At 36.3% G+C, this 27,113-nt stretch overlaps 1 protein-coding gene across 1 annotated transcript in view; it reads right to left on the reverse strand.

Annotated features, from left to right (window-relative positions):
• Nucleotides 1-1,461: 1,461 nt before the first annotated feature.
• LOC149797469 (uncharacterized) overlaps nucleotides 1,462-27,113 on the reverse strand; it is a 163,737-nt gene continuing 138,085 nt past the window's right edge. Inside the window, exon 3 of the mRNA XM_089960764.1 lies at nucleotides 1,462-4,886. Coding sequence (XP_089816890.1) covers nucleotides 3,205-4,886 — 1,682 coding nt within the window. The 3' untranslated portion in view covers nucleotides 1,462-3,204. The remainder of the gene's footprint in view (nucleotides 4,887-27,113) is intronic.

Consider the following 27,113-nt stretch of genomic DNA (forward strand, 5'->3'; position numbering starts at 1 on the left):
TTAATGTGGTAACCCCAATATAGTATGCATCACACCTTAATGTGATAACCCCAATGTAGTATGCACCACACTTTATTGTGATAGCCCCAATGTAGTATGCATCACACCTTAATGTGATAACCCCAATGTAGTATGCATCACACTTTAATGTGATAACCCCAATGTAGTATGCATCACACCTTAATGTGGTAACCCTAATGTAGTATGCATCACACCTTAATGTGGTAACCCTAATGTAGTATGCATCACACCTTAATGTGATAACCCCAATGTAGTATGCATCACACTTTAATGTGATAACCCCAATGTAGTATGCACCACACTTTAATGTGATAACCCCAATGTAGTATGCATCACACGTTAATGTGGTAACCCGAATGTAGTATGCATCACACCTTAATGTGGTAACCCCAATGTAGTATGCATCACACCTTAATGTGATAACCCCAATATAGTATGCACCACACTTTATTGTGATAGCCCCAATGTAGTATGCATCACACCTTAATGTGATAACCCCAATGTAGTATGCATCACACTTTAATGTGATAACCCCAATGTAGTATTCATCACACCTTAATGTGATAACACCAATGTAGTATGCATCACACCTTAATGTGATAACCCCAATGTAGTTAATATGCACCACACTTTAATGTGATAACCCCAATGTAGTATGCTTCACACCTTAATGTGGTAACCCTAATGTAGTATGCATCACACCTTAATGTGATAACCCCAATGTAGTATGCACCACACTTTAATGTGATAACCCCAATGTAGTATGCACCACACTTTAATGTGATAACCCCAATTTACTATGCATCACACATTAATGTGGTAACCCCAATGTAGTATACATCACACCTTAATGTGATAAACCCAATGTAGTATGCATCACACCTTAATGTGATAACCCCAATGTAGTATGCACACTTTAATGTGATAACCCCAATGTAGTATGCATCACACATTAATGTGGTAACCCCAATGTAGTATGCATCACACCTTAATGTGATAACCCCAATGTAGTATGCATCACATCTTAATGTGATAACCCCAATGTAGTATGCACCACTTTAATGTGATGATATATAGCTATACCAAGTTTCAACCTTTCAGCTCAAATGTTCTAAAATGGAAAAGAAAGTGTGATGGGAAAGTTAAACTTGTAATACCATGATACTGAATCATGACCTTGACCTTGAAGAGAGCCCCCTCCCCCAATATGCTACACACATTTTAGTGATGATGTACAGACTTTATCCCTTAATTTCAGTTTTGAAGCAATAGAGTGGAAGATAAAGTGTGATGGATGGATGATAGATGGAGGCAAGGATACTATGTTCCCCACTTACCTTAAAACTGTGAAGGACAAAAAGAAACTTAATTACATAAAGAGAGAGAAAATCAGTGAAGAATAAAGAAAACACAAGTGACAACCAACAGAAAGTTTAATATAAAGGCAACTAGCCATATGAGTAAATAAAAATCAATAACACAGCTCGCTGGCTAATTTGTAAATATAATGAGGTGTCACCTTACACAACAACAACAACAAAAATAAAATCCCAGAGTTCCTGGCCTCACATAACTATAACAATACTATGATAAAAATGTCAATATGAGATCTTGCTATGCATTAATTAAACCATAATGTACAGCCTGTAATCTTAAGTCTAAATTACCAAATATAATTGTAAAAAAATCACACTTGAATAAAGTCATGTCTGAAAACAAGACAACATCCTCTTAAAATAAAGGTTTTATGTAGCACTCTAATCCTATCAAGATATAAAATGGTAAAAAATTAAAATTAATATTATGAAAAACTTCAACTCAAAATAGCTGACCAATTTTACAATGTGTAAACAGTGTAAAGAAAAAATGCTTACCTCCATGATTCAAAACTGGACAAAATAAATTATGAAAACAATAAAATAATTAAATTCTTGAGGGACCCCTTCAAAGATGCAATAGAAAACAGGCTTAATGCTAGAATATAAATGTTTCCAAAGTTTATATCAACTAGGAATCTACGCAACTGAAATAAAATATAATATATATAGTCAAGTATATAGACTGAACAAACAATTACAATGTCAAAAATGTTTCTACATGTTGTGATATCAAATATATAGATCTAATCATCCCTAACAAAATTAGACTGAGAAGATTATAAAAAAGTCTCTGTACTCTTTGTACAAGATCTAGGTCACAGTCACCTAGTTTTCTACTTTGTCATTAAATTCAAGAACATGATTATATCCCATCTGAATGCCAGAGGGCAAGCATTATCAAATGTATAAATTGAAAAAATGTTTCAAGATTCTTTATTTTGAACTGATTACCTACAATTTAGCTCATGGTGGTTCATTATCTAACCTTATTCAGACATTTTGGGCAATCTGTGATTATGCAATGTAATCCATGTTTATAACTGCCTGGTCAGATTCAAAACTGATCCTAATACAATCATCTACAATATAGGTTATTGATAGATATTCCCATGCTCTAGGTACAAGTGGCATATTTCTAATCTAATATTTTGAACCAAAATAAGCAACATATGTGCCACTGAAATGTAAAGCTACTGCTGGTACCACTATTATAATGCAAAAGCTATGAAAGTATTTTCTCTTTAAGTGAGATAACATACATTTTACTGTTATTTCTAATGTCAGTATCACCTCAGTCTGATGATCAACACACTTACCATTCAAACAGCTACATCTGATGATCAACAGTTTCCATTAAAACAGCAATATCAACACTCTCCATTCAAGCAGCTATACCAACACACTCTCCATTCAAATAGCTACATCTGATGATCAACACACTCTCCATTCAAACAGCTATATCAACACTCTCCATTCAAACAGCTACATCTGATGATCAACACACTCCATTCAAACAACTATATCAACACACTCTCTATTCAATAGCTACATCTGATGATCAACACACTCTCCATTCAAACAGCTATATCAACACACTCTCCGTTCAAACAGCTACATCCGATGATCAACACACTCTCCATTCAAACAGCTATGTCAACAAACAGCTAAACTTTATATAAAAAGCTCCTTAATATTATATACTCTTAAATAATATTAGATATTTTAAATTCTCTTCCATTGTACAATCAAAGAAAAATCAAATGCATAAGGTTTTAATCTCAGGAATGACTTTGATACCAACAAGTTAGTACTGTTGAGCTTGTTTCTCTGAAAGTTCAATGTCAAATAGAATCTGGTTCAACTGATCTTTAAGTCTTCCTTCACTCTCAATATTTAAACCATTTTCCTCTGATGGCACCGTATAATTTGGACTTGGATTCTGTATTGACCAAGGTCGAATTTCAGAAAGGGAGGCAACTAACGATGTTCCATGATAGCCGTTTGATAAGCAATTTACATAAATTGGTGCTGTCGATGTACCACAAGTCACACATGGGTCAAACTCCATTAATACATTAAGATTGTAACTTCCTTCACTGGACACGGTTGATTTATCTGGCTTTTTCTCAGGTACCATACTATTATTAGTACTACATGACTGGTTTGAATTTCTGTTGTTGCAAAACATAGTGGGTCCATATGATCTATCAACAGATTCACTGTTAACTGCATTAAGATTCAAGGCAGCAGCATCCTGCTCCATAATCTGTTGATTGCTTGATGTATAAAAACACTGAACTGGTCCAAAATCTGGTGAATGTGTGTTGGCAACACTCTTTGGATATGATGATCTGGCTTCATTACCTGTAGAGCAAGAAGGACTTTTAAACGTTTGCATACACTCTGTATTCTCACTGATATTCCTGTTGATACAGGACTGCTTGCAATCCAAAATACATTTTGATTGTTGAGCTGTTAGAATGGAATCCAAAGACTCTTTTCCCGATTGGTTGACTGCTTGAATGGAATCCAAAGACTCTTTTCTTGATTGGCTGGCTGCTTGAATGGAATCCAAAGACTCTTTTCCTGATTGGCTGGCTGCTTGGATGGAATCCAAACAAACGTTTCCTGATTGGTGGGTTTCTTGGTTGGTTCCTGACTGATGGGGTGCTACTGAAACACCCTGTAAGTTACTGTAGGTATTTTCTGTACTGACTTTTGGTAATGACTGATCTGGCCATAAGTTATATTCTGTTTCATGAGTAATACTGTCATGAGTAATACTATCATGAGTAATACTGTCATGAGTAATACTGTCATGAGTAATACTATCATCTGCCATTACATTAATGGCCGTGGATAACCATCCTGAAGAGACCATGGGAAAGCTCTGATGATTATTTAAGTCTGATGACATGTTGATTGGTCCTTGTCCTGGATGCAAGGTTTCATAATGAAAATGCATTAATTCCTGCCCAGTTGAGCAATGCTCTCCTGATTCATTCCCAGAGCAAGACTTGTAGTTTGATGTGCAGATTGCAGTGGTCAGTTTTGCACTGCCGTAGTCAGCCCCTATCTGTGTATAAGTTGATGAATCATTTCTAAGAATGAAGGGAGGGTGAGAATTCACTGTAACATTGAGAGACGAAATATTTAAATCTGGTGATGATGGACTTGCACTGTGATGCTGATAAGCATTCCTCATTGCAACATTTGTATCACTCAAGACTCTGACACCTGCATGATTTGAGTTCAACAAACTAGAAGGCTGCTGACTACGTACATTACTTTGCTCCATGACTAGGTTAGTAACATCTACTCCACCTCCTAGCATCATCTGATCTTGAATCAAGTTGAGAATGAGACTTTGCTCCTTGTGCTGTCGGACAAATTCAGCTATGCTAGCTGCATCACAGAAGGAACTAAGACCACTGGAAACATCCATTTCAGTGGACGTTTTAGCTTCAGTCAAAAGGCACACTGTGTCTGAAATTGAAAATCATGGTATTTAATAATGATGATAATAATAATAATAATAATAATAAAAAACCCAATGATAATAATAATAATTCTTTCTTTTAAGAGGGTCATTCAATTAGTACGTAACTAATCTCCCTGTTCTTTAGTCAACAATATCTACAGCTTGCATGTAGCAACAAACATAGCACATACAACTAAACTCCAAATACGATCCAAAGGCAAGGTAATACAGTAAAAACTGTTGAGTGACCTCTGCTATGAGTGACCACCTGTCATTTCCAACCACAATCATAATGCACGGATCAATTTTATTATATAAACGCTGTGTTATGAATGACGACCTGCTGAACGTGACCAGCGACCATGATGTCTTGGAAAAATATGCATTTCAACACTGCCATGAATGACCACACCGCAACAACAACAAAAAACAGATCGACACCAATGACCATGACTTAATCCTTTGTAAACATGAGAACTCAGGATACATGTAGTATGCAAACAAAGTGCACATTAAATAACACTACAGTTGAACAACCATATGACAAGATAAACACCACTAACCATTATTTAATCCTTTGCAACAACGACTGCATAAACAGTAAAGATTGTCCTAATAAAGTATTTTAAATTTTTTTTTGGCTAGCTACCAGTTTTGTGAAATTTACAAGTCCAGCATATGGTGTCATTTGTAAACTGCAGTAAACCAGACTAAAGTACATGTCACTAACTGCCATTATATTGCCAAAGTCGTCTGAATAGCCAGTAAGATTAACCATTTATTTCATCAAAAGGAGTAATGATGGACATATGCAGTCAATTTAGAGCAGTGTCTCCCTTGGGGGTACAAGACTGAGAGTCAAAAATCTCCTTGGTGTCAAAACTGGGGGTCACACTGAGTAAAAAACAAACTTTGGTATCCAAACTGGGGTCAAATTAAAAATTTGGGGGTCTCTGATGCGCAAATGAGGGTAAAGGGAAACACTGATTTGGAGGTTTGTATTTTTTCTTTATCTTTGTGAAAACCCACACAACGCCGGTCTTAAGAGACCACTTTTGCTTGGCAGAAAGGGCAGTCTCTCATAACAGGTTTTACTGTACTACTATTACTACTACTAATGTATTTACTTAAAGAGGGTAACTGAATCACAGTAGTTAAAATGACCACTAACCTCCATTGAGGCCCTAAAAAAAAAAATATATGTATACATATATCTTCATGCAAATGTTTCTCGCTGATGAAAATAACTATTTAAGTAAGCACATTTTACAAATATGTATTAAAATACATTACAAAATTAAGAGGATTTAACTGCATATCTAAATTTTTGTTTCCATTCTCCAATACCTATGTTCTGAAAATGACTGTCAGCAACATCTTCATGTACAGTATACATAGCAGTTAACGACCACTTCTGCTTGTATATACCTTTAGGCTATTCTGCAAAAATGTGCCATGTTGTGAGGTTTTAATCATTATTCTTTTCCTTAAATAATATTATGTGCAAAAGTAGAGAGATGTTCATACACTGAATTTACATAGCTATAATATACAAATAAGCATTGTAGTAAACAATTCTGAAGTCCTTTGTCATGTAGTGAAATTATAGATGTGAGTGACCTACACACATACTCTACTTGTTTTGTCACTGAAGACTTCTGTCAAAAATTACTCCTGATATCTTCTCATAGTTTACATTTTCAACTGCCTTAATATTAATGTACTGTGATATATCTTTCTTCTTTAACATTGCTAGTATTTGTAGATGTTAACATAAGCATGCAGTCTGTATTAGATTTCACTTATTACCATTGTGTTTTGTTTTGACCACTCCTCAACTGATGTAAGGTCTGAAACTAGTAAACATTCCAAGGTACAGACCTTGCTACTTGATGAAAAAAGTAATGCCTCATCTGCAAACATGTCTGTATTTGTACACTGCAAGTGGAAGGTCATAGATAAATAAAAGAAAGAGAATGGGACCCAGTACAGAGCCTTATGGAACAGCATGCCTTTATATAATATTACATAAATATTAATTAAACCAATTTTTTGTATGGTCATGAAATCTATAACAATGTAGCTTACTTGGGAGAATGTCACATGATCAAAGGCTTTCTTAATATCTAGACAATTACATTAGTCATACAAATCAGCTCCAATCCAAATACTATCCAAACCCAAGGTAGTGGCAGTTTAAAAAACAACTTTTCCACCCTTAACTGATATTTGGACAGTTATTTGAAGGTGCAAAATCAAAGTACATACTCTGGTGAAAAGTTGGAATTCACCAAAACCTGAGGTAGTCACATAATGTAGTCACTTTGTGCATTTTTTACCCTTAGCAAGTGCTGATGTCAAATATCACTTAACAACTAGCACGAGTCAATTATCAATTATTTCTTGCCTGTTGTCACATTAGAACATGTCACAAAGGAAGTCGACTTCATTTCTTTTTAAACAGATATTCATATTTTATATTAAAATGGGCACAACTCATGAAAATTTGCAGTTTCACACCTTGACTTACATCACTTTTCAGTAATTTAGGCATCATTCTGAGGAATGTTATGTTTCATCAAGCTATCACATATGAGTTAGAAGTTATGAGCCAAAAAAATTGCAATTTTTGTTTCAACTTTCACCTGGTCATGCCACGTTACACTTGCACCAGGTAACTGGTATTTTCAAACTTAAATTGTATCAATGCATTGTCACATCAAGGCTAAGATGCCAGAATGTATTTCTGCAAGTAATTACTTTTCACAAGAAAAATGTTGCCAATTTACATTTAAAATAAGTATTTTATGTGTCTCCACTAATTCCCACCAAATTTCACAGAATGTATGCTGCAGTGTCTTAGAGTACCTCAGCAAGAAAGTGGTTATGTAAGTGCCAACAAAAGGTAACATTCAAAAAATGTAAAAATGAACTACACAAAATTTAGAAGATAAACCCTTCCAAATAAATGTAAATATCAATACAAGATAAAATCCAAAACAAAGGTGTTACAATTGTGTAAAATATATACATGCAAAATGATAGATAAAGCTTAGACAAGTAAAATCCCTAAAACATTATTAAAATTTGTAGTACAGTAGTCCCCCTCTTATAAGGCCACCCCTATTGCAGCAGTGAAGTGGCCTTATAATGATGGTGGCCTTTCTAGAGGGGGATGACAAATGCGAATAGTAAATACATATGAAGAAAGTCACAAGTACATTTAATTCTAAAACATTTAATATTTTCATTAAAAAATCACATGCATGTTGTGAAATAAATGTAAAACAAACTGTTTCATCATTTTCAAAAGAATGTTATGAATAACCATTGATATAGTTTCAAAACTGTCTTTATAATTATGTTACAAATCACATCATCTGTCACTTTGTTGGTAACAGTCTAAAAACCAAACCAGTCGCGTCACAATTAAAAATATCCTTGCTGTCATATCCCATGCATATATCGTTTAGTCTTTTGTTCCAATCTTATTATTAACATCAGCTGATTCTCCACTAAGGACAGAACACTTAATATTGTGTCGCACTTGATATCTGTGCAACCATCCGTTACTTGCAGCAAAGTTGTCATATCCCAATTCAACTGACAAAATTGTTGCTTTTTCTTGTCATTCAAATCAGGATACAAACATTTCCTGGCTCAAACAATCTTCCTTTCTCCAGCCATTTCACCTTCCCACTTCTGCAGAATTGTTTCCTTATCTTTCACGATATTGTTATCTGAGTCTTTCCGACATTAGTTTTCTGCAAAAATCCTTGCCCCCCCCCCACCTCTCGGTCAGTTGAATTAATTTCACTTTCTCTTCTAAACTGAGAATTTTTCTTTTCCTCAATGACATGTTGATCTTTCTGCAGTAATTTATTCATGTTGCTAACTACAATACTGATAAAACAATTTGTTATGCATCTAAACAAATTGCCGTGTGTTTATAAAGGAAGTGATCTTGTCACATGATTCATTAGTGGCAGTCTGGTACCCTATTGTTTTTATACATTTTTTTTACACTAAGTGAGAGAAGCCAAAATGGCTTTGATATGTACCATCACACAGATTCGACCTCGCAGCCATTAGGATTTGTAATTTTGACAATTTTTGTTAGTAGTAGTAGACACTAATTATCAAAGTCAACAAGCTCAACATCTTACTAAGGGAAGCCATAAAGGCTATCAAACCATTTTCCTGCTGACTTGTGTATGTACATCGATACTGCCACTTCTCAGCTGTTACAATAAATGTAATCTTAACAATTATCAGTGACTAAACCGGACATCTTATGAAAACACAGCAGTAAGGCTAATTGGATTATATGTACTTACCCTTTTGTATGGAATAAAATTTTAGTCTTTCTCGGCTTTATGGAACAAATGTGGCTTCTCGTGAGGCGTAAATGATATAATATTAACCTTAGTAGTACATATACTTTAGTCAACACTTCCTTCAATAACGAAAACCTGACATTGGGAAACATAAATCGGATTACTTAACACACATTATGAATAAAAATGTGGCTGCTTGTGAGGGGTAAATTTTATATTATTGCACTAATAAGCTGGCCGCTGGTCGCATTAGCTGGGTGGCCTTTTGCGAAGGGTACTTTTGAACACAAACTTGTTGGTGCCAATGGATTCTGGCCGCAAGGAGCGGGTGGCCACTGGTCAGAGGGGCCGCTCAAGAGGGGGACTACTGTATATGCTATGTTCACTAACAAAATCCAAGATTTTCTAAGGCTGTATTTTCTCAAAATACGACTACCTCTTTGGCACAGTATGTATTCTGGTTGAGGTTTACCATTTTGGAGGTATGCACAGTTCAGGTATGTGTGTCTGATACATGACTGACACAATACAACCTCCTCTCTATGACTTGTTTTATATGAGGGATGCCACTCTCCAACAGTAGGTTTTGTTCTTCAGTCAGCTGAGTTTTCATTCCAAATATTTTGCTAAACACAATGGACATGCTGATGTACACAGTATCAGAAGCCCATATATGGAATATTCCATTTGGAAATGGGTAACTGCAGGGCAGCTTTGATTGATTTACATGACTTTTCTTTACCATTTTTAACTAAATGACCCGGCAGCCAACAGAACAGAATACATTTCCCAGAGTAACAAGATCTTAGTAATATTTAGGATATTCATGGCTTGTCAGATTTAAGATTTTTCAGGCTTTAAAGTTAGAAAAACACCAAAAATTATGAAATTGTATTTTTTTTCTTTCTAGTTTTGAATGTAATTTAAAGCTTAGAGTATATTGTGATTGCTGCAGTAAAAATGGAGGCTTTGTGCAGCAAATGACTTGTGATGGTGCCATGGGCATTGCAATGGTAGCTTAATTCATCTTTGGAACCATCTGTATACAGGTATGGGTGTGATAACAGGGCTCTGATTTTACTGAATTTACTCGGGGAAAAGGAGCAAAGGAAAATGTGAGTAAATACATGAGTAAATACAAATATGTTTAGGGCAAGCACTCAAATGATCCATATAACAACTGTATCTCTAGCATCTGACGAGTTCTGCAAACCTCCAACAATTCCAGAAGAACGAACTCGATAAAGTTAACTCCTGATCATTTCAACCAAGTCTCAATTACATTTGTTTGTAGGGGGCCCCCGAGTGGCCGAGTGGTCTAAAGCGCTCTCTGTTACGGATCACTGCCATCTCACCTCTGTCTGCGTGGGTTCGAGTCTCGGATTCGGCCAATCGAGGTATGTGAGAAAGCTTGCCAGTAGCTTCTCACGGGTCGGTGGTTCTTTCTGGGGTTTTCCCGGGTTCTTCCTCCACCATTAATACTGGCCGCCATGTATAGCTGTGTGCTGAAAAATGGCGTTAAACCCAACAACAGCAACAACATTTGTTTGTCATCAAGTCATTGCTGCAAACAGCACCACTTTGATCACAATTTGCAAAATTAAAGGGTTTACTGATCAGGTACTAACTTATTCTTTCTCCATTTTCCTCAATTTCCTGGTAGTGTGGGAACCCCGTATTAAATCCTGAGCTTTTAGACATCTATCCCTGATGTATAGAATATGGAAGTTTAAGTTAGTTCATGGTTTAAAAAAATAACCCTTTCAAATTTGGTGTCTTCCATACAAGGAGTAAGAGGATCGTTACAATGAATTCTATGTAGAAAGCAGAAATGCATAGAATTGCATTTAAATTCCAACCTATTCTCTTGTGACAGTATCTCAACTCTTTTTATTATATAAGAAGTAAATCCGAAGTGAAAAACATTAACAAGCCTCTTCTGTCTTTTTTTCTAAGTGGAAGCTATGGGGACTGCATCTTTATTTCTTTACCTGAAGGTCACGTGGCATGCAATTCTGACTGGACATGTCCAAAGGAACATTCTGATCCAGTCAGATCAAAACGGATTCCACTGTCTGTTTTAGATTTAGTTAGAAGTAGTTAATGTTGATGGATTATTGACACAAATGAATGGCCAAACAATAAATGAAAGACCAAACAGAAAATGGATGGGCAAACACAAAACAGACACAGAATCAAACAATACATTCTTATGGTCTTCAAACAAGTGAAAATATTCAATGAAAATTTTAACGGAACTTGATTAATTCTGACTTTTGTTCTCTCATGCTGAAGGATGAACTCATCAAGATGCAAAAAATACTCATGTTGAACCTGGCATGTCAGCTGGAGACAAGATGAAAGTAACATAATCAATGCACCAATACTCATGTTCAACCTGGCTTGTCAACTCAAGGCAAGATGAAAGTAATATAATTAATGCACCAATACTCATGTTGAACCTAGCATGTCAGTTGGAGACATGATGAAAGTAACATAATTAATGCACCAATATTCATGTTGAACCTGGCATGTCAGTTGGAGACAAGATGAAAGTAACATAATTAATGCACCAATACTCATTCTGAACCTGGCATGTCCGTTGGAGACAAGATGAAAGTAACATAATTAATGCACCAATACTCATGTTAAACCTAGCATGTCAACTGAAGGCAAGATGAAAGTAACATAATTAATGCACCAATACTCATTCTGAACCTGGCATGTCAGTTGGAGACAAGATGAAAGTAACATAATTAATGCACCAATACTCATTCTGAACCTGGCATGTCAGTTGGAGACAAGATGAAAGTAACATAATTAATGCACCAATACTCATGTTAAACCTAGCATGTCAACTGAAGGCAAGATGAAAGTAACATAATGCACCAATACTCATTCTGAACCTGGCATGTCAGTTGGAGACAAGATGAAAGTAATATAATTAATGCACCAATACTCATGTTCAACCTGGCATATCAGTTGGAGACAAGATGAAAGTAATATAATTAATGCACCAATACTCATGTTGAACCTGGCATGTCAGTTGGAGACAAGATGAAAGTAATATAATTAATGCACCAATATTCATGTTGAACCTGGCATGTCAGTTGGAGACAAGATGAAAGTAACATAATTAATGCACCAATACTCATGCTGAACCTGGCATGTCAGTTGGAGACAAGATGAAAGTAACATAATTAATGCACCAATACTCATGCTGAACCTGGCATGTCAGTTGGAGACAAGATGAAAGTAATATAATTAATGCACCAATACTCATGTTCAACCTGGCATGTCAGTTGGAGACAAGATGAAAGTAACATAATTAATGCACCAATACTCATTCTGAACCTGGCATATCAGTTGGAGACAAGATGAAAGTAACATAATTAATGCACCAATACTCATGTTGAACCTGGCATATCAGTTGGAGACAAGATGAAAGTAATATAATTAATGCACCAATACTCTTGTTGAACCTGGCATATCAGTTGGAGACAAGATGAAAGTAATATAATTAATGCACCAATACTCATGTTGAACCTGGCATATCAGTTGGAGACAAGATGAAAGTAACATAATTAATGCACCAATACTCATGTTGAACCTGGCATATCAGTTGGAGACAAGATGAAAGTAATATAATTAATGCACCAATACTCATGTTGAACCTGGCATATCAGTTGGAGACAAGATGAAAGTAATATAATTAATGCACCAATACTCATGTTGAACCTGGCATATCAGTTGGAGACAAGATGAAAGTAACATAATTAATGCACCAATACTCATGTTCAACCTGGCTTGTCAACTGAAGGCAAGATGAAAGTAATATAATCAATGCACCAATACTCATGTTCAACCTGGCATGTCAGTTGGAGACAAGATGAAAGTAACATAATCAATGCACCAATACTCATGTTCAACCTGGCTTGTCAACTGAAGGCAAGATGAAAGTAATATAATTAATGCACCAATACTCATGTTGAACCTAGCATGTCAGTTGGAGACATGATGAAAGTAACATAATTAATGCACCAATATTCATGTTGAACCTGGCATGTCAGTTGGAGACAAGATGAAAGTAACATAATTAATGCACCAATACTCATTCTGAACCTGGCATATCAGATGGAGACAAGATGAAAGTAACATAATTAATGCACCAATACTCATGTTGAACCTGGCATGTCAGTTGGAGACAAGATGAAAGTAATATAATTAATGCACCAATACTCATGTTCAACCTGGCATGTCAGTTGGAGACAAGATGAAAGTAACATAATTAATGCACCAATACTCATTCTGAACCTGGCATGTCAGTTGGAGACAAGATGAAAGTAACATAATTAATGCACCAATACTCATTCTGAACCTGGCATGTCAGTTGGAGACAAGATGAAAGTAACATAATTAATGCACCAATACTCATGTTAAACCTAGCATGTCAGTTGGAGACAAGATGAAAGTAACATAATTAATGCACCAATACTCATCTTGAACCTGGCATGTCAGCTGGAGACAAGATGAAAGTAACATAATTAATGCACCAATACTCATGTTGAACCTGGCATGTCAGTTGGAGACAAGATGAAAGTAACATAATTAATGCACCAATACTCATTCTGAACCTGGCATGTCAGTTGGAGACAAGATGAAAGTAACATAATTAATGCACCAATACTCATGTTAAACCTAGCATGTCAACTGAAGGCAAGATGAAAGTAACATAATTAATGCACCAATACTCATTCTGAACCTGGCATGTCAGTTGGAGACAAGATGAAAGTAACATAATTAATGCACCAATACTCATTCTGAACCTGGCATGTCAGTTGGAGACAAGATGAAAGTAACATAATTAATGCACCAATACTCATGTTAAACCTAGCATGTCAACTGAAGGCAAGATGAAAGTAACATAATTAATGCACCAATACTCATTCTGAACCTGGCATGTCAGTTGGAGACAAGATGAAAGTAATATAATTAATGCACCAATACTCATGTTCAACCTGGCATATCAGTTGGAGACAAGATGAAAGTAATATAATTAATGCACCAATACTCATGTTGAACCTGGCATGTCAGTTGGAGACAAGATGAAAGTAATATAATTAATGCACCAATATTAATGTTGAACCTGGCATGTCAGTTGGAGACAAGATGAAAGTAACATAATTAATGCACCAATACTCATGCTGAACCTGGCATGTCAGTTGGAGACAAGGTGAAAGTAACATAATTAATGCACCAATACTCATGCTGAACCTGGCATGTCAGTTGGAGACAAGATGAAAGTAATATAATTAATGCACCAATACTCATGTTCAACCTGGCATGTCAGTTGGAGACAAGATGAAAATAACATAATTAATGCACCAATACTCATTCTGAACCTGGCATATCAGTTGGAGACAAGATGAAAGTAATATAATTAATGCACCAATACTCATGTTGAACCTGGCATATCAGTTGGAGACAAGATGAAAGTAACATAATTAATGCACCAATACTCATGTTGAACCTGGCATGTCAGTTGGAGACAAGATGAAAGTAATATAATTAATGCACCAATACTCATGTTCAACCTGGCATGTCAGTTGGAGACAAGATGAAAGTAACATAATTAATGCACCAATACTCATTCTGATCCTGGCATATCAGTTGGAGACAAGATGAAAGTAATATAATTAATGCACCAATACTCATGTTCAACCTAGCATGTCAGTTGGAGACAAGATGAAAGTAACATAATTAATGCACCAATACTCATGTTGAACCTGGCATGTCAGTTGGAGACAAGATGAAAGTAACATAACTAATGCACCAATACTCATTCTGAACCTGGCATGTCAGTTGGAGACAAGATGAAAGTAACATAATTAATGCACCAATACTCATTCTGAACCTGGCATATCAGTTGGAGACAAGATGAAAGTAATATAATTAATGCACCAATACTCATGTTCAACCTGGCATGTCAGTTGGAGACAAGATGAAGGTAACATAATTAATGCACCAATACTCATGCTGAACCTGGCATGTCAGTTGGAGACAAGATGAAAGTAATATAATTAATGCACCAATACTCATGTTGAACCTGGCATGTCAGTTGGAGACAAGATGAAAGTAACATAATTAATGCACCAATACTCATTCTGAACCTGGCATACCAGTTGGAGACAAGATGAAAGTAATATAATTAATGCACCAATACTCATCTTGAACCTGGCATGTCAGTTGGAGACAAGATGAAAGTAACATAATTAATGCACCAATACTCATGTTGAACCTGGCATGTCAGTTGGAGACAAGATGAAAGTAACATAATTAATGCACCAATACTCATTCTGAACCTGGCATGTCAGTTGGAGACAAGATGAAAGTAACATAATTAATGCACCAATACTCATTCTGAACCTGGCATATCAGTTGGAGACAAGATGAAAGTAACATAATTAATGCACCAATACTCATGTTCAACCTGGCATGTCAGTTGGAGACAAGATGAAGGTAACATAATTAATGCACCAATGCTCATGCTGAACCTGGCATGTCAGTTGGAGACAAGATGAAAGTAATATAATTAATGCACCAATACTCATGTTGAACCTGGCATGTCAGTTGGAGACAAGATGAAAGTAACATAATTAATGCACCAATACTCATGTTGAACCTGGCATGTCAGTTGGAGACAAGATGAAAGTAATATAATTAATGCACCAATACTCATGTTGAACCTGGCATGTCAGTTGGAGACAAGATGAAAGTAATATAATTAATGCACCAATACTCATTCTGAACCTGGCATATCAGTTGGAGACAAGATGAAAGTAATATAATTAATGCACCAATACTCATGTTGAACCTGGCATGTCAGTTGGAGACAAGATGAAAGTAACATAATTAATGCACCAATACTCACGTTGAACCTGGCATGTCAGTTGGAGACAAGATGAAAGTAACATAATTAATGCACCAATACTCATGTTGAACCTGGCATGTCAGTTGGAGACAAGATGAAAGTAACATAATTAATGCACCAATACTCACGTTGAACCTGGCATGTCAGTTGGAGACAAGATGAAAGTAACATAATTAATGCACCAATACTCATGTTGAACCTGGCATGTCAGTTGGAGACAAGATGAAAGTAATATAATTAATGCACCAATACTCATGTTGAACCTGGCATGTCAGTTGGAGACAAGATGAAAGTAACATAATTAATGCACCAAAACTCATGTTGAACCTGGCATGTCAGTTGGAGACAAGATGAAAGTAACATAATTAATGCACCAATACTCATGTTAAACCTAGCATGTCAACTGAAGGCAAGATGAAAGTAACATAATTAATGCACCAATACTCATTCTGAACCTGGCATGTCAGTTGGAGACAAGATGAAAGTAACATAATTAATGCACCAATACTCATTCTGAACCTGGCATGTCAGTTGGAGACAAGATGAAAGTAACATAATTAATGCACCAATACTCATGTTAAACCTAGCATGTCAACTGAAGGCAAGATGAAAGTAACATAATTAATGCACCAATACTCATTCTGAACCTGGCATGTCAGTTGGAGACAAGATGAAAGTAATATAATTAATGCACCAATATTAATGTTGAACCTGGCATGTCAGTTGGAGACAAGATGAAAGTAACATAATTAATGCACCAATACTCATGCTGAACCTGGCATGTCAGTTGGAGACAAGGTGAAAGTAACATAATTAATGCACCAATACTCATGCTGAACCTGGCATGTCAGTTGGAGACAAGATGAAAGTAATATAATTAATGCACCAATACTCATGTTCAACCTGGCATGTCAGTTGGAGACAAGATGAAAGTAACATAATTAATGCACCAATACTCATTCTGAACCTGGCATATCAGTTGGAGACAAGATGAAAGTAATATAATTAATGCACCAATACTCATGTTGAACCTGGCATATCAGTTGGAGACAAGATGAAAGTAACATAATTAATGCACCAATACTCATGTTGAACCTGGCATGTCAGTTGGAGACAAGATGAAAGTAATATAATTAATGCACCAATACTCATGTTCAACCTGGCATGTCAGTTGGAGACAAGATGAAAGTAACATAATTAATGCACCAATACTCATTCTGATCCTGGCATATCAGTTGGAGACAAGATGAAAGTAATATAATTAATGCACCAATACTCATGTTCAACCTAGCATGTCAGTTGGAGACAAGATGAAAGTAATATAATTAATGCACCAATACTCATGTTGAACCTGGCATGTCAGTTGGAGACAAGATGAAAGTAACATAACTAATGCACCAATACTCATTCTGAACCTGGCATGTCAGTTGGAGACAAGATGAAAGTAACATAATTAATGCACCAATACTCATTCTGAACCTGGCATATCAGTTGGAGACAAGATGAAAGTAATATAATTAATGCACCAATACTCATGTTCAACCTGGCATGTCAGTTGGAGACAAGATGAAGGTAACATAATTAATGCACCAATACTCATGCTGAACCTGGCATGTCAGTTGGAGACAAGATGAAAGTAATATAATTAATGCACCAATACTCATGTTGAACCTGGCATGTCAGTTGGAGACAAGATGAAAGTAACATAATTAATGCACCAATACTCATTCTGAACCTGGCATACCAGTTGGAGACAAGATGAAAGTAATATAATTAATGCACCAATACTCATCTTGAACCTGGCATGTCAGTTGGAGACAAGATGAAAGTAACATAATTAATGCACCAATACTCATGCTGAACCTGGCATGTCAGTTGGAGACAAGATGAAAGTAACATAATTAATGCACCAATACTCATTCTGAACCTGGCATGTCAGTTGGAGACAAGATGAAAGTAACATAATTAATGCACCAATACTCATTCTGAACCTGGCATATCAGTTGGAGACAAGATGAAAGTAACATAATTAATGCACCAATACTCATGTTCAACCTGGCATGTCAGTTGGAGACAAGATGAAGGTAACATAATTAATGCACCAATGCTCATGCTGAACCTGGCATGTCAGTTGGAGACAAGATGAAAGTAATATAATTAATGCACCAATACTCATGTTGAACCTGGCATGTCAGTTGGAGACAAGATGAAAGTAACATAATTAATGCACCAATACTCATGTTGAACCTGGCATGTCAGTTGGAGACAAGATGAAAGTAATATAAATAATGCACCAATACTCATGTTGAACCTGGCATGTCAGTTGGAGACAAGATGAAAGTAATATAATTAATGCACCAATACTCATTCTGAACCTGGCATATCAGTTGGAGACAAGATGAAAGTAATATAATTAATGCACCAATACTCATGTTGAACCTGGCATGTCAGTTGGAGACAAGATGAAAGTAACATAATTAATGCACCAATACTCACGTTGAACCTGGCATGTCAGTTGGAGACAAAATGAAAGTAACATAATTAATGCACCAATACTCATGTTGAACCTGGCATGTCAGTTGGAGACAAGATGAAAGTAACATAATTAATGCACCAATACTCACGTTGAACCTGGCATGTCAGTTGGAGACAAGATGAAAGTAACATAATTAATGCACCAATACTCATGTTGAACCTGGCATGTCAGTTGGAGACAAGATGAAAGTAATATAATTAATGCACCAATACTCATTCTGAACCTGGCATGTCAGTTGGAGACAAGATGAAAGTAACATAATTAATGCACCAATACTCATGTTAAACCTAGCATGTCAACTGAAGGCAAGATGAAAGTAACATAATTAATGCACCAATACTCATTCTGAACCTGGCATGTCAGTTGGAGACAAGATGAAAGTAATATAATTAATGCACCAATACTCATGTTCAACCTGGCATATCAGTTGGAGACAAGATGAAAGTAATATAATTAATGCACCAATACTCATGTTGAACCTGGCATGTCAGTTGGAGACAAGATGAAAGTAATATAATTAATGCACCAATATTAATGTTGAACCTGGCATGTCAGTTGGAGACAAGATGAAAGTAACATAATTAATGCACCAATACTCATGCTGAACCTGGCATGTCAGTTGGAGACAAGGTGAAAGTAACATAATTAATGCACCAATACTCATGCTGAACCTGGCATGTCAGTTGGAGACAAGATGAAAGTAATATAATTAATGCACCAATACTCATGTTCAACCTGGCATGTCAGTTGGAGACAAGATGAAAGTAACATAATTAATGCACCAATACTCATTCTGAACCTGGCATATCAGTTGGAGACAAGATGAAAGTAATATAATTAATGCACCAATACTCATGTTGAACCTGGCATATCAGTTGGAGACAAGATGAAAGTAACATAATTAATGCACCAATACTCATGTTGAACCTGGCATGTCAGTTGGAGACAAGATGAAAGTAATATAATTAATGCACCAATACTCATGTTCAACCTGGCATGTCAGTTGGAGACAAGATGAAAGTAACATAATTAATGCACCAATACTCATTCTGATCCTGGCATATCAGTTGGAGACAAGATGAAAGTAATATAATTAATGCACCAATACTCATGTTCAACCTAGCATGTCAGTTGGAGAAAAGATGAAAGTAACATAATTAATGCACCAATACTCATGTTGAACCTGGCATGTCAGTTGGAGACAAGATGAAAGTAACATAACTAATGCACCAATACTCATTCTGAACCTGGCATGTCAGTTGGAGACAAGATGAAAGTAACATAATTAATGCACCAATACTCATTCTGAACCTGGCATATCAGTTGGAGACAAGATGAAAGTAATATAATTAATGCACCAATACTCATGTTCAACCTGGCATGTCAGTTGGAGACAAGATGAAGGTAACATAATTAATGCACCAATACTCATGCTGAACCTGGCATGTCAGTTGGAGACAAGATGAAAGTAATATAATTAATGCACCAATACTCATGTTGAACCTGGCATGTCAGTTGGAGACAAGATGAAAGTAACATAATTAATGCACCAATACTCATTCTGAACCTGGCATACCAGTTGGAGACAAGATGAAAGTAATATAATTAATGCACCAATACTCATCTTGAACCTGGCATGTCAGTTGGAGACAAGATGAAAGTAACATAATTAATGCACCAATACTCATGTTGAACCTGGCATGTCAGTTGGAGACAAGATGAAAGTAACATAATTAATGCACCAATACTCATTCTGAACCTGGCATGTCAGTTGGAGACAAGATGAAAGTAACATAATTAATGCACCAATACTCATTCTGAACCTGGCATATCAGTTGGAGACAAGATGAAAGTAACATAATTAATGCACCAATACTCATGTTCAACCTGGCATGTCAGTTGGAGACAAGATGAAGGTAACATAATTAATGCACCAATGCTCATGCTGAACCTGGCATGTCAGTTGGAGACAAGATGAAAGTAATATAATTAATGCACCAATACTCATGTTGAACCTGGCATGTCAGTTGGAGACAAGATGAAAGTAACATAATTAATGCACCAATACTCATGTTGAACCTGGCATGTCAGTTGGAGACAAGATGAAAGTAATATAATTAATGCACCAATACTCATGTTCAACCTGGCATGTCAGTTGGAGACAAGATGAAAGTAACATAATTAATGCACCAATACTCATTCTGATCCTGGCATATCAGTTGGAGACAAGATGAAAGTAATATAATTAATGCACCAATACTCATGTTCAACCTAGCATGTCAGTTGGAGACAAGATGAAAGTAATATAATTAATGCACCAATACTCATGTTGAACCTGGCATGTCAGTTGGAGACAAGATGAAAGTAACATAACTAATGCACCAATACTCATTCTGAACCTGGCATGTCAGTTGGAGACAAGATGAAAGTAACATAATTAATGCACCAATACTCATTCTGAACCTGGCATATCAGTTGGAGACAAGATGAAAGTAATATAATTAATGCACCAATACTCATGTTCAACCTGGCATGTCAGTTGGAGACAAGATGAAGGTAACATAATTAATGCACCAATACTCATGCTGAACCTGGCATGTCAGTTGGAGACAAGATGAAAGTAATATAATTAATGCACCAATACTCATGTTGAACCTGGCATGTCAGTTGGAGACAAGATGAAAGTAACATAATTAATGCACCAATACTCATTCTGAACCTGGCATACCAGTTGGAGACAAGATGAAAGTAATATAATTAATGCACCAATACTCATCTTGAACCTGGCATGTCAGTTGGAGACAAGATGAAAGTAACATAATTAATGCACCAATACTCATGCTGAACCTGGCATGTCAGTTGGAGACAAGATGAAAGTAACATAATTAATGCACCAATACTCATTCTGAACCTGGCATGTCAGTTGGAGACAAGATGAAAGTAACATAATTAATGCACCAATACTCATTCTGAACCTGGCATATCAGTTGGAGACAAGATGAAAGTAACATAATTAATGCACCAATACTCATGTTCAACCTGGCATGTCAGTTGGAGACAAGATGAAGGTAACATAATTAATGCACCAATGCTCATGCTGAACCTGGCATGTCAGTTGGAGACAAGATGAAAGTAATATAATTAATGCACCAATACTCATGTTGAACCTGGCATGTCAGTTGGAGACAAGATGAAAGTAACATAATTAATGCACCAATACTCATGTTGAACCTGGCATGTCAGTTGGAGACAAGATGAAAGTAATATAAATAATGCACCAATACTCATGTTGAACCTGGCATGTCAGTTGGAGACAAGATGAAAGTAATATAATTAATGCACCAATACTCATTCTGAACCTGGCATATCAGTTGGAGACAAGATGAAAGTAATATAATTAATGCACCAATACTCATGTTGAACCTGGCATGTCAGTTGGAGACAAGATGAAAGTAACATAATTAATGCACCAATACTCACGTTGAACCTGGCATGTCAGTTGGAGACAAAATGAAAGTAACATAATTAATGCACCAATACTCATGTTGAACCTGGCATGTCAGTTGGAGACAAGATGAAAGTAACATAATTAATGCACCAATACTCACGTTGAACCTGGCATGTCAGTTGGAGACAAGATGAAAGTAACATAATTAATGCACCAATACTCATGTTGAACCTGGCATGTCAGTTGGAGACAAGATGAAAGTAATATAATTAATGCACCAATACTCATTCTGAACCTGGCATGTCAGTTGGAGACAAGATGAAAGTAACATAATTAATGCACCAATACTCATGTTAAACCTAGCATGTCAACTGAAGGCAAGATGAAAGTAACATAATTAATGCACCAATACTCATTCTGAACCTGGCATGTCAGTTGGAGACAAGATGAAAGTAATATAATTAATGCACCAATACTCATGTTCAACCTGGCATATCAGTTGGAGACAAGATGAAAGTAATATAATTAATGCACCAATACTCATGTTGAACCTGGCATGTCAGTTGGAGACAAGATGAAAGTAATATAATTAATGCACCAATATTAATGTTGAACCTGGCATGTCAGTTGGAGACAAGATGAAAGTAACATAATTAATGCACCAATACTCATGCTGAACCTGGCATGTCAGTTGGAGACAAGGTGAAAGTAACATAATTAATGCACCAATACTCATGCTGAACCTGGCATGTCAGTTGGAGACAAGATGAAAGTAATATAATTAATGCACCAATACTCATGTTCAACCTGGCATGTCAGTTGGAGACAAGATGAAAGTAACATAATTAATGCACCAATACTCATTCTGAACCTGGCATATCAGTTGGAGACAAGATGAAAGTAATATAATTAATGCACCAATACTCATGTTGAACCTGGCATATCAGTTGGAGACAAGATGAAAGTAACATAATTAATGCACCAATACTCATGTTGAACCTGGCATGTCAGTTGGAGACAAGATGAAAGTAATATAATTAATGCACCAATACTCATGTTCAACCTGGCATGTCAGTTGGAGACAAGATGAAAGTAACATAATTAATGCACCAATACTCATTCTGATCCTGGCATATCAGTTGGAGACAAGATGAAAGTAATATAATTAATGCACCAATACTCATGTTCAACCTAGCATGTCAGTTGGAGAAAAGATGAAAGTAACATAATTAATGCACCAATACTCATGTTGAACCTGGCATGTCAGTTGGAGACAAGATGAAAGTAACATAACTAATGCACCAATACTCATTCTGAACCTGGCATGTCAGTTGGAGACAAGATGAAAGTAACATAATTAATGCACCAATACTCATTCTGAACCTGGCATATCAGTTGGAGACAAGATGAAAGTAATATAATTAATGCACCAATACTCATGTTCAACCTGGCATGTCAGTTGGAGACAAGATGAAGGTAACATAATTAATGCACCAATACTCATGCTGAACCTGGCATGTCAGTTGGAGACAAGATGAAAGTAATATAATTAATGCACCAATACTCATGTTGAACCTGGCATGTCAGTTGGAGACAAGATGAAAGTAACATAATTAATGCACCAATACTCATTTTGAACCTGGCATACCAGTTGGAGACAAGATGAAAGTAATATAATTAATGCACCAATACTCATCTTGAACCTGGCATGTCAGTTGGAGACAAGATGAAAGTAACATAATTAATGCACCAATACTCATGTTGAACCTGGCATGTCAGTTGGAGACAAGATGAAAGTAACATAATTAATGCACCAATACTCATTCTGAACCTGGCATGTCAGTTGGAGACAAGATGAAAGTAACATAATTAATGCACCAATACTCATTCTGAACCTGGCATATCAGTTGGAGACAAGATGAAAGTAACATAATTAATGCACCAATACTCATGTTCAACCTGGCATGTCAGTTGGAGACAAGATGAAGGTAACATAATTAATGCACCAATGCTCATGCTGAACCTGGCATGTCAGTTGGAGACAAGATGAAAGTAATATAATTAATGCACCAATACTCATGTTGAACCTGGCATGTCAGTTGGAGACAAGATGAAAGTAACATAATTAATGCACCAATACTCATGTTGAACCTGGCATGTCAGTTGGAGACAAGATGAAAGTAATATAATTAATGCACCAATACTCATGTTGAACCTGGCATGTCAGTTGGAGACAAGATGAAAGTAACATAATTAATGCACCAATACTCATTCTGAACCTGGCATACCAGTTGGAGACAAGATGAAAGTAATATAATTAATGCACCAATACTCATCTTGAACCTGGCATGTCAGTTGGAGACAAGATGAAAGTAACATAATTAATGCACCAATACTCATGTTGAACCTGGCATGTCAGTTGGAGACAAGATGAAAGTAACATAATTAATGCACCAATACTCATTCTGAACCTGGCATGTCAGTTGGAGACAAGATGAAAGTAACATAATTAATGCACCAATACTCATTCTGAACCTGGCATATCAGTTGGAGACAAGATGAAAGTAACATAATTAATGCACCAATACTCATGTTCAACCTGGCATGTCAGTTGGAGACAAGATGAAGGTAACATAATTAATGCACCAATGCTCATGCTGAACCTGGCATGTCAGTTGGAGACAAGATGAAAGTAATATAATTAATGCACCAATACTCATGTTGAACCTGGCATGTCAGTTGGAGACAAGATGAAAGTAACATAATTAATGCACCAATACTCATGTTGAACCTGGCATGTCAGTTGGAGACAAGATGAAAGTAATATAATTAATGCACCAATACTCATGTTGAACCTGGCATGTCAGTTGGAGACAAGATGAAAGTAATATAATTAATGCACCAATACTCATTCTGAACCTGGCATATCAGTTGGAGACAAGATGAAAGTAATATAATTAATGCACCAATACTCATGTTGAACCTGGCATGTCAGTTGGAGACAAGATGAAAGTAACATAATTAATGCACCAATACTCACGTTGAACCTGGCATGTCAGTTGGAGACAAGATGAAAGTAACATAATTAATGCACCAATACTCATGTTGAACCTGGCATGTCAGTTGGAGACAAGATGAAAGTAACATAATTAATGCACCAATACTCACGTTGAACCTGGCATGTCAGTTGGAGACAAGATGAAAGTAACATAATTAATGCACCAATACTCATGTTGAACCTGGCATGTCAGTTGGAGACAAGATGAAAGTAATATAATTAATGCACCAATACTCATGTTAAACCTAGCATGTCAACTGAAGGCAAGATGAAAGTAACATAATTAATGCACCAATACTCATTCTGAACCTGGCATGTCAGTTGGAGACAAGATGAAAGTAACATAATTAATGCACCAATACTCATGTTAAACCTAGCATGTCAACTGAAGGCAAGATGAAAGTAACATAATTAATGCACCAATACTCATTCTGAACCTGGCATGTCAGTTGGAGACAAGATGAAAGTAATATAATTAATGCACCAATATTAATGTTGAACCTGGCATGTCAGTTGGAGACAAGATGAAAGTAACATAATTAATGCACCAATACTCATGCTGAACCTGGCATGTCAGTTGGAGACAAGGTGAAAGTAACATAATTAATGCACCAATACTCATGCTGAACCTGGCATGTCAGTTGGAGACAAGATGAAAGTAATATAATTAATGCACCAATACTCATGTTCAACCTGGCATGTCAGTTGGAGACAAGATGAAAGTAACATAATTAATGCACCAATACTCATTCTGAACCTGGCATATCAGTTGGAGAGAAGATGAAAGTAATATAATTAATGCACCAATACTCATGTTGAACCTGGCATATCAGTTGGAGACAAGATGAAAGTAACATAATTAATGCACCAATACTCATGTTGAACCTGGCATGTCAGTTGGAGACAAGATGAAAGTAATATAATTAATGCACCAATACTCATGTTCAACCTGGCATGTCAGTTGGAGACAAGATGAAAGTAACATAATTAATGCACCAATACTCATTCTGATCCTGGCATATCAGTTGGAGACAAGATGAAAGTAATATAATTAATGCACCAATACTCATGTTCAACCTAGCATGTCAGTTGGAGACAAGATGAAAGTAATATAATTAATGCACCAATACTCATGTTGAACCTGGCATGTCAGTTGGAGACAAGATGAAAGTAACATAACTAATGCACCAATACTCATTCTGAACCTGGCATGTCAGTTGGAGACAAGATGAAAGTAACATAATTAATGCACCAATACTCATTCTGAACCTGGCATATCAGTTGGAGACAAGATGAAAGTAATATAATTAATGCACCAATACTCATGTTCAACCTGGCATGTCAGTTGGAGACAAGATGAAGGTAACATAATTAATGCACCAATACTCATGCTGAACCTGGCATGTCAGTTGGAGACAAGATGAAAGTAATATAATTAATGCACCAATACTCATGTTGAACCTGGCATGTCAGTTGGAGACAAGATGAAAGTAACATAATTAATGCACCAATACTCATTCTGAACCTGGCATACCAGTTGGAGACAAGATGAAAGTAATATAATTAATGCACCAATACTCATCTTGAACCTGGCATGTCAGTTGGAGACAAGATGAAAGTAACATAATTAATGCACCAATACTCATGCTGAACCTGGCATGTCAGTTGGAGACAAGATGAAAGTAACATAATTAATGCACCAATACTCATTCTGAACCTGGCATGTCAGTTGGAGACAAGATGAAAGTAACATAATTAATGCACCAATACTCATTCTGAACCTGGCATATCAGTTGGAGACAAGATGAAAGTAACATAATTAATGCACCAATACTCATGTTCAACCTGGCATGTCAGTTGGAGACAAGATGAAGGTAACATAATTAATGCACCAATGCTCATGCTGAACCTGGCATGTCAGT

Source organism: Sinohyriopsis cumingii, chromosome 6 (genome assembly GCF_028554795.1).
Source record: "Sinohyriopsis cumingii isolate HCF-2022 chromosome 6, ASM2855479v2, whole genome shotgun sequence".
NCBI lineage: Eukaryota > Metazoa > Mollusca > Bivalvia > Unionida > Unionidae > Sinohyriopsis > Sinohyriopsis cumingii.